The sequence below is a fragment of the Populus trichocarpa genome, chromosome 14, assembly GCF_000002775.5.
Source record: "Populus trichocarpa isolate Nisqually-1 chromosome 14, P.trichocarpa_v4.1, whole genome shotgun sequence".
NCBI lineage: Eukaryota > Viridiplantae > Streptophyta > Magnoliopsida > Malpighiales > Salicaceae > Populus > Populus trichocarpa.
Genome location: NC_037298.2, coordinates 9,557,698 through 9,569,608, shown reverse-complemented (window position 1 = coordinate 9,569,608; position 11,911 = coordinate 9,557,698). Strand labels below are relative to the sequence as shown.

The window sequence follows — 11,911 nt, the reverse complement described above, 5'->3', positions numbered from 1 at the left end:
TTGAATGTTCAGCTGCAACTTGTGTCGGAAAGAAAATCGGAGCATGCCAAACATCTTCTGCAAGATAGAAACCAAGCCATTGAAATTTGATTTCTTTTTTCCCCAAACCATTCAAGATAGGCAGGATTACGTCAGTTGTGGAGTTTGTGGATTTGGAATTTCAGGAGGTGGAAGAGTACCATCAGTGAGGCCTAGGTTTTGGCATTTCAATGAAGGTTCAAATGAAGTTTTCCACGCAACAAAATTTTTGGAAGCAAGTTTAAGAGTAACTTGTTGGAACTGGTGTTTTTTTAAAATTTAGAATTAATATCAAAAATAATTTTTAAAAAATAAAAATATTATTAACATATCTTCACATAAAAAATATTTTAAACTAACCCTACACTTCGAAACACTCTCAAGTAAAGCTATTTATTGCTTGCGCAAGAAGTAGAAACCAGTAAACAGTGTGGTGGTTGCCTCAGCCACACCTTCATGACTCGACTGCATATTTATTGCAGTTCCTCCTGTGATTCTCCGACCAGACAACAAATTGATGTTACTAAAACCATGAAGCGTGTAGGAAAAAATCCTGGCCTTCAAACAAGACTGAGAATGCAATCCAAGGATCAAAAACTGCTAATTCATACGTTGCATCAGAAAGAAGCAGCCAAAGTTGTACGCATTACATGGACAGACAATAAACAAATGGAATCACTAGTATTCGATGAACATGGCACATTGGCAGAAGCCATGGAAGTACCCTCATATAAATGAAATATTGATACTAGGAATTTTATTGAACTGGAGTAACTGTCATGGTTAATTAGAGCTTGGAGAGAGCCTCTAATATAACTTGCGGTAGTGACCTCCCATGCCGCGAGTTAGGAAATTCAGCAATCAGCAAGTTCTATGAGTTGCTCCACCACATGTGGTTCCGCAAGTGTGCTGGTGTCTCCGAGTTCATCTAACTGCTTGGAAGCAATTTTCCTCAAAATTCTCCTCATTATCTTTCCACTCCTTGTCTTTGGAAGGCCAGGAGCCCAGTGAATTTTATCAGGTGCTGCAAATGCTCCTATCTGAAAGATGGAACAATAAGGCTCCAGTAAGTGCAGCCAATAGAAAACATGTATTTGTACGCAACACCCTCCTTTTATCAATTAAGGATTGTATGGCTTAAAATCACTCCAAATAAGCCAGCCAAACAGATGAAAGGAATCTGATATGTATTAGGCTTGACAAAACTAAACACGTCAGATGAGGGGGTATCAGACAAGAAACTTTGACCATGTATGCACAAAAGACGTCTTTACATGATTTCAAGGGCCTCCTTTTTTTTGCACAGTAGAGTAGGGTCCAGCATGAACAGGATACTAAATCTAAAAGATGCAACTTTGAAAATGTGAGAAAACACCACATGTCGAGTGCACCAATGAGCAAGCATAATATGTTTGAAAAGCTGGTCAAGCTGCTCTATTGAATACAGACCTGCTTCCGCACTGTGAGTATAAGACTTTTCCGAAGTTCTTCGCTGTAAGGTTCACCTTCCACAAGGGTAACGAAGGCATAAATCCCCTGTCCTTTAACCTAACAACAGAAAGATACCAAGGTTTAGAAATACTGCAGAAAGAAATTTTTAACAGTTCTCTCAAAAACACGGTGACATTGAGTACCTCATGCTCAACACCAACCACAGCAGCTTCTGCACATTTTGGATGTGAAACAAGAGCAGATTCAACTTCAGCAGTTCCAATACGATGACCACTGCACATATTATCAAGGTGACAATGAAAAGAATGGCACACATGGAACCATAGAAGAAATAACGCAAATTTCAACTACAGGGAGGGGGAGAGGTCACTGTACTTCATTGAAAAGTGTTCAAGTCACTGAATTTATTTAAACTTCGCTGGAATATGTGCAGGAAAAAAAAGAGAGAAAAGGAAAGGCTTGAGACCCAAAACATACCTCACATTGATGACATCATCAACTCTTCCGGTTAGCCAGTGGTATCCATCTTTGTCCCTGCAACATGGATGTAAGCCATCAGTAGTCTTTTGGCCATTCTTGGATCCCAGATAACAATGGAAACAAAGCTTCAAGGTTAAGCCGTTATGGACACCATCAAAATCCAAAATTAAGTACACATAAAATGGTGCAGATTAAAAAATGGAAATGTCATTGAAATTTTAGAAAACCTGCTACAGCCGTCACCAGTAAAATAATAGCCAGCAAATGGCTTGAAGTACGTGGTTTCATATCGTTCATGATCCCCATAAAGAGTTCGGAATGCACCAGGCCATGAGCTTTTTAAACACAAATACCCACTGCACTCTCCTTCAATCTCAACACCCTTCTCATCAACAATGACAGGCTACAATTGAAACAGAAGAAGATTGATGAAGGGTGGGGAGGCATAGACCAGGGGAAGATATTAAATGAAAAAGGGATAAGATGTTTGATTGCATAAAAACCTGAACACCAAAGAAAGGGAAAGTAGCAGAACCAGGCTTCTGTGGCCAGGCACCTGGTAGTGGAGTAATCTAACAGGCAGCCACAGATACAATTATTAATATATTCCAATGGTGAAGTCATGATAAAAGACTTCTAGAAAACACAAAGAGAAATAGAAGTTCTGTGAAGTTTCTGGTAGCCATGGACAGCAATTATAGTACAATTACAATTGGGAAGTGATGGCATTGCACCAATAGCAAATAAAAAGAATATACGAAAATACCATGAAACCACCAGTTTCAGTTTGCCACCAAGTGTCAGATATAGGGCACCGTGAGTCTCCAACTACATTGAAAAACCACCTGTAAGAAACAGAAATGCACTAAGAATTCTTTCTAAACTAAAGACCAGTTTCCAGATCAAGAAAAAGTTAATATAGCTAAAAACCTCCATGCACTTGGGTTAATGGGCTCGCCTACACTTCCAAGGACGCGTAAGGACTTGCGTGAATAGCGAGTAACAAACTGCATTACCAAAAAATAGTTGAGATTAACATGTCATTCACAATACTTGCTTGAAGAGCTCCTTTAACCATGCATGTGTGCTCTTGCATGTAAAATCGATAGCATAAATATAAACTTGAAAATAAAAGCACCATAAATATAAACTTAAAAAAAAATTGTAACTTCAATAATAATTTGCTAGATAATATAACCAGAGCACCCCCATGATCGAATAAAGTACTGAAGTACAATCCATTCACAGCCACTGAAAATTTCAGATCCTTCTTCTCATGCACCCTTTTTTTTTGGTTAATTACATTTACCAGGACAACAGAGCTCAGAAGGAATAAGACTCATGTTAAGAGCAACTATGAACATATATCAAACAAATTTGCAAATCGGAAATGAAAAAACAACCACGTGGCTTTCAAAAGGCAATGTTAAATTTTAATCTTATCTTGATTGGCCATCATAAATTCCCCAAACCAATTTTGTTAGCACTAAGATAAATTACTAACACATTTCTTTTGTAACAATTTAATTTTTTTTGTGTTGATAGAACTAAGAAAAACAAACTATACTAAGAAACAATATATTCTATAACAAATAAAAAATAATGTTGCATGTCCACAATTTCTTTTTAGAACAAACTAAACATGGATATGCACAATAGAAAACAGGAGAAAAAATAAATATACTAGAATAATGTAAGATAATGGAGTGGGAATAACACCATCCTACTTTTCATAAACTTTATTAATGCCTTCACTGACAAATTATATGCAATGTAGGGAATATCTTGCCTTATCACTCTCACGCATCAGGGAGCGCACCAGGGTAGGGGCAGTGTAGAATATTGTCACCTTAAATTTGTCAACAATATCCCAACATCGCCCAGCATCAGGATAAGTTGGAGTCTGCAGGACATGCAGATACATTTTATAAAAATGAAATTTCTACAAATCCAAGAAGGTTACACCATATAACTGGAATTGAAAGCTGATACTGGTAGGGAGAAAGTAGTTTGACCATGTTTAAAGAAACATAGCTTCCACATAATTGCATATCTTAATTTGCTTCCACAAGCACCATATTCAGTTAAATTATTAGAATCTTCCACCAAATAAAATTTCAGTCAATATTCTACTAACACACTCAATTTTAATTCTGTTTTTTACAATTTTTTTAGAAATTTTGATCTGTGAGATAATGTATTCACATGAAAAATAGACTTTAAAACACATCCCCAGTTTGCTTTCCTCCATAGAAACCTAGTCCACCCTACCAAGATCGTGAGTTTATATTCAAAATTTTCTGTCATAGAATTTCGAATTGTGAGAAGTTTACACAGATTTACCTATGGAAGTTTCTGGGTTGTTAACTCAGTTCTGTGATTGAAAGAAAAAATATAAATGAGAACTTTCCAGACTGTAAGTTCAAAATAAGTTACCCCTTCAAATACGACAACAGATGCTCCATTAAGCATGGGTCCGTAAGTCACATAGCTATGCCCGGTGATCCAACCACAATCAGCTGTGCACCTAATGCCAAGAAAAAATTCAAAAATAAAAATTGAACAGGTTAAGGAGCCACTTCAAACAGAGAAAGCGAAAGAAACAACAAGACAGGTTGTAGTTTCATGGATACCAGTAGACGTCAGATGGTTTGTAATCAAAAGCATACTTGAATGTTGTTGCAGAGTAAACCATGTATCCTCCCGTTGTATGAAGAACTCCCTTGGAAACCATTTATTTTAGAAAAGCAAAGAAACAAGAAACAAGAAAAGGAGAGCCTTGGTCTAACTAAGGAATTTCATTACCTTTGGCTTTCCTGTGCTTCCACTAGTATATAGCAGAAAAAGGGGATCCTCTGCATCAACCCACTCCACCTCACAAGTAGTAGGATACTTGGGGACAAAGTCCTGAAGACGAATCATTTCCATGAAAAAACAACATTGTATGGCCACTCTGCTGACTTTTTTTCTCAATAAAAATATCTCCATTCATTTTACCATGGGAAAAAAAGAAGAAGAAAACTTTGCATATTCACTTATTATCAACTGGTGGAGTATAAACTACCCTTTCCTACTCAGACAGGGGTAGTATACATTGAATCAATCATTCAGCCTCACAGCCATGCTCTATTGATTTATCACGTGTTAAAGTTAAGTGGCAAGTTGAAGTTCTTACATTAGAATAGGAGAAAACTAACCTGCCACCAGACATCTCTTCCCTCCTGCCATTTAGTGCCTTCCCTCTTCATGGCATTTTCGTTTTCATAAGTTAGGCATACATCTGTTGAGTTGAAAAAAGAAGGAAAGAAAGAATAATATGAGAAGTATGACCTTCTATTCAGTTTGGAACGCACAAAAAGTGAAGTTTCTCATGATATAACACATACATTACAGTAACCAAAATTGAATTCGCAGAGACATGGCCATTAATTAATTTACATACATGCATACCTACAGATATTCCATTTTTTGCAGATTCAGCAAGGGCGGCATCAACAATGTCTTTAAGGTGTATAGCCTTGGCACCTCTTTTGACAGCATTACAAGTAATCACAACTTTTGGTTTGCAGTCTACGATTCTCTGAGCAAGAGATTCTGAAGAAAATCCTGCAAATACAACCTAATGAAAAAAAAAAAAAAAAGGGTAAGAGGTATTTATTTATTTAGAGAGCAGATTGATGAGAAGAACAAGTTGTAGCAGCTGTACCGAGTGAACAGCACCAATACGGGCACAAGCGAGCATGGCAATGGGGAGCTCCATGAGCATTGGTAAATAAATAACAACAGCATCGCCCTTCTTAACACCAACATCTTTCAAGTAATTTGATAGCTACAGATAAAACAAGATAATACAGAATCAGAAGGACTACAAAATTCATACTAAGTGACCAACATACATAGGCTATATCTATATCCTTTCGGTTTTTTTTTAAAAAAAAAAAAAGGACCTGGCAAACTCTGTCGAGGAGCTGGGAGTAGGTTAAACTGTCTTCCAAACCAGGATCATTGCCTTCCCAATAAATGGCAATCTTATCAGCATTTCCTGATTCAATATTTCTGTCTAAACAGTTGTAGCAAATGTTGGTCAAGCCTCCCTTGAACCACTGCGCAATTACAATAAATTACTGTCGTTAATGGGTGTGCAAATAAGCTAACCACACCCTCAATAGAAAAAAAATTAAGCCTTTCGCACCCACATTTAGCCGAAGCTTCAGATACCAGTGGAGCTATTCGGACTTAGATATGCCACAAGGAACTAGTGATGAGACTCAAATCTGAGACCTCATGGTTGAATGAATTCATATTCATAATAATTACTACAATTAAAATAAATACATCTCTAAAAACTACATTCAATTGCACAAAAAATTACTCAACTTGGCTATTAATTAATTAGATCACCATATAAATAAGTGTTTGTGTGTGTAAAAGAAAGTAAAAAGGTGGAGATAAAGAAGATAAAGACGAAAAAGAAAAACCTGAATACTGATATTGCCTTTGCGAAAGTCAAAATTCTCAGAGCAAGCAGGTTGATCCCATTTCTTTTTCCAATAGAACTGAGAAGCAATATCGGACCAAAAACCAGCCGGATCTTCAACGGACCTTTTGTACATCTCCAAGTACTGTTGAGGAGAGGAAACATGAGCTTGACGAGCGAAATCATCGCTAGGAAAGATAAGATCGTTCTCTTCAGAAGCAAGTGCTTCTCCTAATATAACGGCGTGGAGGGCAGAAAACTTGCCGGCTCCAGACGGCAACTCCAGCATTGATGTCACGTGCCTCAGCTTATTATCCGTCGCCATCCGAGTCCTCCTCTTGTAGTGATAATTATTCCAAATTGAGCAAACACAGGAGGTAGAGATGGAGGTGATTCTTCTGTCTGGTGATTGTTTATTATTCAGAAACAAGAAGGGAACTCGACTTCCAACGAATTTGCTGTTTGACACCGGAGTCTGCATCTCTCCTCCTATATAAATAAGATTAATTAATTAGTATTTATGATTCTTTTTTAATAGTCCCCGTAGAGAAGTTCCATTTTTCTTTTATTTACTTTATTAAAGTTTAATTAATTTAATATAAATTACTATTCTCCCACGGCTGCAGATACGACTATTTTTTATTTTTTAAAAATATTTTGCAATGATTTCCACGCTTTGACGGGCTGACTTTTCAAATGGATATCATCATCCTCGCCCTCGTCTACATACCCAAAAAATAAAAAATCATTTTCCATGAGAAAATTAATTCCAAAAACTAACAGCGAAAATAAAAAAATGGGTAGCGATGAAAAGGGCAGGGTTTGGTTTTGTACTGAGTTGGGGTTGAAGAGAGTGAGGATATCACAGAAAAAACAAACGACATGAATGGAAGCTGGACTTACCTTGATAAACAAAAACAAAATCGCGTTTGAGATCTTAAATCCAGGGATTCTGAGCCAACTTCCGAAGGATATTTTGCTGATATATTTATATTTTCGTTGACCCACACCACGTCCACCTTGACATGCCCAGCTAGCTGGTAGCTGTAGCCTTTACTATTTTGGTAGTGGTGATGATGGTTGTTGTAGAAGCAGAGAAGAACTCATGGGGTGGTTTTGAAGATGGAGGAGACGGGATGGGACTATGGGAGTTATCTATCTTTCACACGTTTCGTTTTCAACGATAACTTTTCTTTTTTTGTCGCTATTCTATTTGCATGCCTGTGGTGGTGCCTTCTTGTTGATGGTACTAGCATCCAAGCTTTATTTACTGTTCCAGGTCTTGAATACAATTCAATCTGAAATTTCTTCAGTAGTAATTTGGAAAATGTTTTCAAAAAAATAGCTAAATGCAATGCGTGCATTGATCTTAAATTGCTCGCCATTCTTCTTGAAATTAAGCCAGCTAAAGGGCAATCCTAGCTACCTGGATATGGATATGCTGTCACTTGATCAATTCCTTTTCCTTGTGGGTCTGCGCTGTGCTGTGAATTGAAATAGAAGAAAGAGACATATCAAGAGATTCTCGGGATTCTCTCAGCCCAAGTTTAAGAGAGATTATGCTACACTTTGCTACTACTATGAACTAAAATCTAACTAGAACGCGTCGGGTCAATACTGTACAGCCAGCACAGTTCATCTTTTTATAAAATACTGTGGATGGCAATATTTATTTTTTCAAAATTCATTTTAATTGTTAAAGTTTTATTTTATATGATATGATTTTAATTTAAGATAAATTGTTTCTCAATTTTTTTTAGTTAAAGGTGAAATTGGAAGAATATGAATTTAAATGAAAAGGGTGCTAGAAGTTTCGATAAATATATATTTTGGTCCTTTAACTTTAAAAATAATATAAATTATACAATTTTAATGCCTTAAATTTTTTTTAGATTTAATTTTAATATAAAATTTATTTTTGTTACTTTTTAGTTTCTGATTGGGAAAGGAGAGAGAGATCGCCGAATTACGACGGTAAATAAATAAAAATATCGTTGACACTAATCTAGACAACCAAAATTGTTTATATTAGTGTCAAATGATTCTATTTGATGAAGGGAGTTCAAATTAGGTGTTTTTTTCCCTTTAAAGTTCTTAGAAAAAAAGATCTGAGCTCGGTTTTATTTTTTGTTTTGAGTTGATTTCGGCTTTTTGAATGATTTTTTAGTTTTTTAGGCTATTAATAAGTTTATCATTGTTCCTAAGGTGTTTTAGGTAAAAAAAAACAAATGAGTTGACAAATGGCTTTTTTTATTAAAACAACTTAAGCCCTGATTTTCCAACACTATAATGGCTGAAACCTAAATAAATCAGACGACGCGTTGCCTGATTTTTTTTTCAAAAAAATTTGGAGCGGACAACATGTTGTCCTGCCCAATTGCAACAAAAAAAAATATATAAAAGCCCAGTCCTACATGTCTGTCAAGATGGGCCTCCCTGTGGGTCCTGAAGAAACGGGTCAGGCCCATCAATGCATAGCATTTGTTCTTTTTTAGTTGTTTTTTTTTTAAGTTAATGTTTTTAAATATTTCGATTACTACATCTTCTATCTTTTATTTCATTTAGAAAGCATCTTTTAAATAACAATTATATTTTTGTTATGTATTTAAATTTAGAGTTTTTCTGATTCGTTTATAATTTTTTTTATTTTTTGTATAGATAAATTTTATTTTAAAAAAAAAATATTTTCGAATAACATTTGTAATATATGCAACATACATAGTATTTTTTTGTTCCTTTTATTTTATTCAATCAATTTAATTTATATCTTGATCTATTTGTCTTTCAATTTTATTTTTTTTATTTTTATTTATCGTTTTATTTTCATTTATTAAAATATATAATTCTTAATTTTTTATTTTTATTTATATGCATAAATTTGTTGATTTACATTTATAATTTTTTTAATTATAAAAATACATTGAAAAAATCACCCGGTATAACGCGAGGATATCAAATATTGAAAGAAATATACTAATTTTTTGGAGATTACGAGGATGAGTCCAAAGCAGCAGAGTGGGGGAGGGAGGGGCGTGCACTTTTTTCGTTTTTTACCGTAAGTTTTTTGGTCCCCGTTTTGTTTACCGCTGGTGGTAGATGGTACCGATGCTTAAGCCATGGTTCATTAGTGGTGAATGTAACGCCAAACCACCAGACCCAGGAACATTGACTTTAAAGGTGTATTTAGTATTGCTTTTTAGAAATATTTTTGAATAATTTAAATTTTTTTATTTTTTTATTTCAAATTAATATTTTTTAAGTATTAATTTTTTTAATATATTTTAAAATAAAAAATATTTTAAAAAATAACTGCTATTATTTTTCCAAACATATTTTTACTGTACCATTTCTACCATAAATTTTTGGTCCCCGTTCTATTTGCCACCTGTTGGTAGCTGGTCTTGTAAAGCGCCACTGATGCTGGGTCTGGTGGTTTGGCGTTATATTCACCACCAGCGAACCATGGGTCGTCATCTGGTACCCAAAAAACGAAGAAGCAACCTCTTAAAAGTCAGCGCAAGTTTTAATTTTAATTGAGAAAAATAAGTAGATAAACTACGAAAAGAATTTCAATATTCAGTTACTGAAAATTCCGCTATAATAAACATTCAATACTTTAATTTTCGTAATTATTACTTACAATTCTGTAATAACAAGCTATTTGACTCGCATTGCATTGAGATTGAGATTGAGATGGGAATGAAAGCAAAATCGTGGATTCAAAAATCCGTTATCTCCTCGTGCAGCTTCTGTGCTTTCTAGTATTTAAATGAATGAACCATCTAGGTGGTGTCCAGTGGTAAAAGCTTGGGACCAAGAGGTTTGCTTTCTCTGTGGTTTCAGGTTCGAGTCATGTGGTTGCTCATATGATGGCCACTGAAGGCTTACATGGTCATTAACTTCAGGACTCGTAGGATTAGTTGAGTTACATGCAAACTCACCCAAACATCTATATATATATATATATATATATATATATTTAAATCAATGATTTTGCTTTGAAAGGAATGTATCCAGCCTTAAACGCAAGAGACGAGCCTGTCCTATCCTATACGCAGAAGCTACCTATCCGACTAGTAGACAGCGTGAGGAGGAAGACTTTTATTCGGCCACCCTTGGATACGTGTTCTCTTTTAGAAAATGGTATATACAGTTTTTTTCAACACATTTTTATAATAAGAAAAATTATAAATGTAACATATATATATCTATATATATATATAACCAAATAAATTAAGAAGTATATGGGTTAATAAATAAATTGATACTCAAAATTTTATAACTAAAATCTCAATTTGTTTTTAATATTGATTGTTTCATAAGATTTTTCATGTGTGCAGTCTTGCATTGTTTTTTTTAATATTATTCAATAAATTTTATATATGTGTCGGTTTCTATTATAAATTTTATGTGTTTTTCTATTACAAATTTATTTTGATAAAAAAGTTCGTTAAACATAATCAGGTAAATTACTCGTATTGAGATGTTATATATATTGATCTTTATTTTTTACTTGGTTTTCTCAATTTTATTTTTGTTTGTTGTTGATGATTTGTTTTTCATTGCTTTGCACAATGGTTATTGATTTATTTAATTAAATGTATGCATGAGTTTTTTAATTTACATCTAGGAGTTTTTTTAATGTAAAAAAACACATTTAGTTGAATAATTCTGTATATTTATTTTTTTATTATATTTTGATGTTTAAAATTTGATGTTTATTCTTATAATATTTTTTTCCTTGAACCTCTTTATGAAAAAATCATTGTTTTTAGTTTCATCGTTCAATCGAAGTTTATAGTATATTGTTTTTTTTTTATCTTTGTTTTTTTTATTTTTTTCTTTTTGTTAATGTTTTTATTCTTTTTAATTTAACTCTCAAAATTAAAATTTGTTGTTGTATCTTAATGCAATTTTAACACTCATTATTTTTATTGTATTTTTTTTATTTTGAATTTTTTTTATTGTTTTTTTGTGATTTTAACCCTCATGATTTTTTCATGTATAGTGCTTTCGGTCTTATAACTTGGGTCATGGTTTAAAACGTTAACAGTAATTGACTTTTTTGTCTTATTTTTTTTAGATTCATATTTTTTTTTATATTTATCCAATTATTTTATTCTCATCTAATTTTTACTTTGTTAACAAATAAGATCATTGAGACGTTTTGGGAATTTTGTGAAGATATATTTTTATAATATTGACAAGTGTTCATCTTTTGTATTGAATCATTGTTTTTTCTGCTTTGTTTGTTGTTGATATCTTATTTTTTATGATATTATTAAATTAACTGAATTTATCATTAAAACTAGCCAATTACATGAATATTATATTTTTTATTCCTTAAAAAATATTCACCTTTTTTAATATTTTTTATGCAATAAAAAGAGATTGATCCGAAATGTAGCGTGGGCACCTAACAACTAAAATTACTGGTTTTAATGATTTTATAAAAATCTTAAATGATATGAACTTGAAATAGTT

The 11,911-nt window shown here is 33.6% G+C and overlaps 1 protein-coding gene across 2 annotated transcripts; it reads right to left on the bottom strand.

The window, feature by feature from the left end:
- Window positions 1-606: 606 nt before the first annotated feature.
- Window positions 607-7,672, bottom strand: LOC7458000 (acetyl-coenzyme A synthetase, chloroplastic/glyoxysomal). Of its 2 annotated transcripts, none has more exons than XM_024585486.2 (18): window positions 7,331-7,672; window positions 6,429-6,916; window positions 5,898-6,053; window positions 5,657-5,779; window positions 5,401-5,569; window positions 5,148-5,230; window positions 4,756-4,857; window positions 4,584-4,672; window positions 4,387-4,477; window positions 3,740-3,853; window positions 2,881-2,957; window positions 2,717-2,795; window positions 2,454-2,522; window positions 2,178-2,353; window positions 1,948-2,004; window positions 1,653-1,743; window positions 1,468-1,566; window positions 607-1,058 (listed from the first exon to the last, which is right to left on the bottom strand). In XM_024585486.2, exons 2-18 carry the CDS (start codon window positions 6,906-6,908, stop codon window positions 873-875), a joined length of 2,241 nt encoding a protein of 746 aa, XP_024441254.1. In that variant the 5' UTR covers window positions 6,909-6,916; window positions 7,331-7,672; the 3' UTR covers window positions 607-872. The 2 variants fall into 2 exon arrangements, with proteins under 2 accessions (XP_024441254.1, XP_024441255.1); XM_024585487.2 differs by having other exon boundaries at window positions 6,429-6,913.
- Between the last annotated feature and the right edge of the window lie 4,239 nt (window positions 7,673-11,911).